Genomic DNA, 4,831 nt, shown 5'->3' with positions numbered 1-4,831 from the left:
ATGTCAGCTGTCAATGACACCAAATTCAAATCTGTTGTGTTCTTTCTCACTGGCATAGCTGGACAGGAATACCTCCATTTCTGGATTTCTATTCCTTTCTGCTTTATATATGTTATCTCAATAGTAGGAAATTCAGTCATTCTGTTCATTATAAAGACAGATCCAAACCTTCATGAGCCCATGTACATTTTCCTTTCCATGTTGGCTGTCACAGATTTTGGCTTATTGATAGCCACCATACCGACGATACTGGGCATATTCTTGTTTAACTCTAGGGAGATTAGCTTCAATGCTTGTTTTGCTCAGCTCTTCTTCATCCACTCACTTGCAAAAATTGAATCCTCCATGCTGTTACTGATGGCCTTTGACCGTTTCATCGCAATCTGTAACCCACTGAGATATGCTTCCATCTTAACTCCACCAAGAATAGCCAAGATGGGGTTGGTGTTTGTGCTAAGAGGGGTGGCTGTAGCATTACCATTCCCCATTCTCCTGAAACGGTTCCGATACTGTCGAGCCAACGTCCTCTCCCATTCCTACTGCCTGCACCAGGATGTCATGAAGTTGGCTTGTTCGGATATCACAGTCAACTACATCTACGGCTTGTTTACTACTCTCTTCACGTTTGGATTGGACTCTTTGCTCATCTTCCTCTCTTACATGATGATCCTCAAAACAGTGCTGAGCATCGCATCCCACACGGAGTGCCTCAGGGCCCTGAACACCTGCGTCTCCCACCTCTGCGCCGTCCTGCTCTTCTACACACCAAACATCGGCCTGGCTGTGACACACAGATTCGGGAATGGTTCTTCTCACTTGCTTCAGATTCTCCTGGGATATGTCTACCTGCTGGTCCCGCCCCTGATGAATCCAATCGTGTATAGCGTGAAAAGCAAACATCTTCGTGCGAGGATAATCAGGGCGTTTGTCAAATGAAGAGTGATTTCATCCCCCATCTCCAGCACTGGACACACAGTAGACAAAAAACACAAATGACAGCCACGGCCTCCTGTTCCATCCTGGTTCCTTTTACCCTAAGGCCCCTCTCTATGCCCTATCTCTTCCCCCAAGGTCCCACCCCTACTACTCCCCTTTACCCGAGACTCTTCCCCATCCCCAGGCTACAGACCAAATCCAGGACGTGGTAAGAGCTACCCAGAGAGCCACAACACCTTGAGGAGCCAGAGAGTCCACATTTCACCCACCAGGATGTGAAAAAATCATGGAGCATGTCCTCAAGGAATCAATTCTGAAGCACTTAGAGGAGAGGAAATTGATCAGGAACAGTCAGCATGGATTCAGCAAGGGCAAGTCATGCCTGAGTAATCTAATTGTCTTCTATGATGAGATAACTGATGAGGGGATGAGGGGAAGAGGGGATGAGGGGAAAGCAGTGGACGTGTTATTCCTTGACTTTAGCAAAGCTTTTGACATGGTCTCCCACAGTATTCTTGTCAGCAAGTTAAAGAAGTATGGGCTGGATGGATGCACTACAAGGTGGGTAGAAAGTTGGCTAGATTGTCGGGCTCAACGGGTAGTGATCAATGGCTCCATGTCTAGTTGGCAGCTGGTATGACGTGGAGTGCCCCCAGTGTCGGTTCTCAGGCCGGTTTTCTTCAATATCTTCATTAATGATCTGGAGGATGGTGTGGATTGCACCCTCAGCAAGTTTGCAGATGACACTAAACTGGAAGGAGAGGTAGATATGCTGGAGGGTAGGGATAGGATACAGAGGGACCTAGACAAATTGGAGGATTGGGCCAAAAGAAATCTGATGAGGTTCAAAAGCGACAAGTGCAGAGTCCTGCACTTAGGACGCAAGAATCCAATGCACAGCTACAGACTAGGGACCGAATGGCTCGGCAGCAGTTCTGCAGAGAAGGACCTCGGGGTGACAGTGGATGAGAAGCTGGATATGAGTCAACAGTGCGCCCTTGTTGCCAAGAAGGCCAATGGCATTTTGGGGTGTATAAGTAGGGGCATTGCCAGCAGATCAAGGGACATGATCGTTCCCCTCTATTCGACATTGGTGAGGCCTCATGTGGAGTACTGTGTCCAGTTTTGGACCCCACACTACAAGAAGGATGTGGATAAATTGGAGAGAGTCCAGCGAAGGGCAACAAAAATGATTAGGGGTCTGGAACACATGAGTTATGAGGAGAGGCTGAGGGAACTGGGATTGTTTAGTCTACGGAAGAGAAGAATGAGGAGGGATTTGGTAGCTGCTTTTAACGAACTGAAAGGAGGATCCAAAGGGGATGGATCTAGACTATTCTCAGTGATAGCAGATGACAGGACAAGGAGTAATGGTCTCAAGTTGCAGTGGGGGAGATTTAGGTTGGATATTAGGAAAAAACTTTTTCACTAGGAGGGTGGTGAAAGACTGGAATGGGTTACCTAGGGAGGTGGTGGAATCCCATTCCTTAGAAGTTTTTTAGGTCAAGCTTGACAAAGCCCTGGCTGGGATGATTTAGTTGGGGATTGGTCCTGCTCTGGGCAGGGGGTTGGACTAGATGACGTCCAGAGGTCCCTTCCAACTCTGATATTCTATGATTCTTAGAGGGAAGGTCAGTGTGCCTACACGGCCACCTCAGGCCTGAAGGAGGCAACATAGGGTGGATCCTGTTCACAGGGACTTGGCCAGAGTGTGCTGTGCTCTAGGAAGCTGTTACCTGGACCGATGTAAGCCCAGCCCTCAGGCTGCTCTAAAGTCCAGTGAGGCAGGGGGAGAACAGGCCAGCGAATCAAACCTCTCTAACTGGCTCCGTGCCTTCCCCGCTCTCTGCCGCCCAGGGGGGAGCTCTGCTGGTGCAGCAGACAATCCTGCCGGGCCTGTCACCATTCAGGAGTCTGAAAGGCTGGTCCTGTGGTCTGGGCATGGCTCTGCAACGCAATGCAAGAGAACTGGGTTTCATTACCTTACTGTGGGCAAGCCGTTGGCTGTCTGAGCCTCTGCTCAGGTGTATAATAGCTCTGCCCTGCCTCACAGCAGTGGCAGGAGAATAAATACATTCAAGGTGCTCAGATACTCTGAGACCCAAAGATCAGGGCGGTGTCAGGGTTCCACAGAGCAACACCTCAAACATTTGTGTATAAAAGGCCTTTTACCACAGCCTCCTGTGACAGCTGTCTTCTGGGAAGCCCCGTAACTCCAGACCCTTGGTGTCTGTGGCAGATGTGGGGATGCTTGGGGCTGACAGTGAAGGGTAGATATTGGATCTCTGAGGGGAGCAATGGAGTGTCACAAGGATGCCAGGAGTTCCAGCACAATCACGGGAACAGTGTTTGCAAGCCATTGAGGCTGAATCGGTTTAACTGCCAAACAATGGAGCAAGCGGCACTGGGACCTCATCTTAGATATCTTGCTGTGAGAAAACAGTCTCAGGGCAAACGTCAGCTCACCCCTTGGCCCTGAAACATGGACATGGCTGAGCACTATGGTTACTGGGCCCAGGCTCACACAGGTTGCACCAAGGATTGCTTTCACTAGAATGGAGTAAATAGATGGGAAGATGCTCTCAGAGACACACGGAAAGTAGGATGTGTCCCAAGAGCTCCTTGGTTTCCCTAAAGAATGTAAATGGGCCAGTTCTGTTCCTCTGTCTCCAGAGCAAAGTCTGTCTAACTCAGCTTATAGTGAGACGTGAGATAGATGAGTGTAGATGTGTGAGAGCTGCCTGCTATTTTATAACCATTTTCTCCAATGCTTTGTGCTGTTTGCTAATCAACCTACTAGTTTTAAGGAGGGTGGGGGTGAGTCTATAGCTCTGGTCACAAGCATCCCAAATGGAAGAGACTGAGGTGTCCAGTCAGATCTGCTTGGTGATAAGCGTTTAGCAGAGATGGGGTATTGTTCCAAGCTCAAAAAATGGGACAATTGTAAGACTCCCCCCAAGACAAGAAAGGACCTGGTTTACAGGGTACAGAGATGATATATCCCGGTTTTATTGTGGCAGTCCCAATTTTTCTTGGCCAGCTTCTATCCTTGTTGAGTGTCTGTCAGCATTCAGAGGAGCAACTTGTTCAAGTTGCAGCCAAGGTACAATCCACTCAAGACAAACATTCATAGCCCTGGTCTACACTATGAGTCTAGGTCAGATTTAGCAGCGTTAGATCAGTTTAGCCCTGCACCCGTCCACACTATGAAGCTGTTTTTTCCAACTTCAAGGGCTCTAAAATATGGTTTCTGTCCTGCTCCCCGACAAATGGATTAGCACTGAAATTGACCTTGCTGGGTCCAATTTGGGGTAGTGTGGACACAATGTGACAGTATTGGCCTCCGGGAGCTATCCCAGAGTGTTCCATTGTGACCAATCTGGACAGAACTCTAAACTCAGATCCACTGGCCAAGTAGACAGGAAAAGCCCCGCAAACTTTTGCATTTCATTTCCTGTTTGGCCAGTGTGGCGAGCTGATCAGCACAGCTGACCATGCAGAGCTCATCAGCACAGGTGACCATGCAGTCCCAGAATCACAAAAGAACTCCAGCATGGAAGAATTGGGAGGTACTGGATCTGATTGCTGTATGGGGAGATGAATCCGTGCTATCAGAACTCCATTCTAAAAGACAAAATGCCAAAATATTTGAAAAATTCTCCAAGGGCATGAAGGACGAGGCTAGTACAGGGACCTGCAGCAGTGCCGCGTAAAACTTAAGGAGCTCAGGCAAGCCTACCAAAGAAGCAGAAAGGCAAAGGGCTGCTCCAGGTCAGAGCCCCAGACATGTCGCTTCTATGATGAGCTGCATGCCATTCTAGGGTGAGCCCCTCCAGCTAGCCCAGCCCTGTGCGTGGACTCCGTCAATGGACTCTCACACAACAAGGATGCAGAT

The 4,831-nt window shown here is 48.9% G+C and overlaps 1 protein-coding gene across 1 annotated transcript; it reads left to right on the top strand.

The window, feature by feature from the left end:
• On the top strand, positions 1-936 carry LOC144279376 (olfactory receptor 51G2-like). Its single transcript, XM_077840835.1, has one exon. It carries the CDS (start codon positions 1-3, stop codon positions 934-936), a length of 936 nt encoding a protein of 311 aa, XP_077696961.1.
• The last annotated feature ends 3,895 nt before the right edge of the window (positions 937-4,831 follow it).

This window comes from Eretmochelys imbricata, chromosome 1, assembly GCF_965152235.1.
Source record: "Eretmochelys imbricata isolate rEreImb1 chromosome 1, rEreImb1.hap1, whole genome shotgun sequence".
Classification (NCBI taxonomy): Eukaryota; Metazoa; Chordata; order Testudines; family Cheloniidae; genus Eretmochelys; species Eretmochelys imbricata.
The sequence above is the reverse complement of the archived record's forward strand: the minus strand, read 5'-3'. Positions and strand labels throughout refer to the sequence as shown.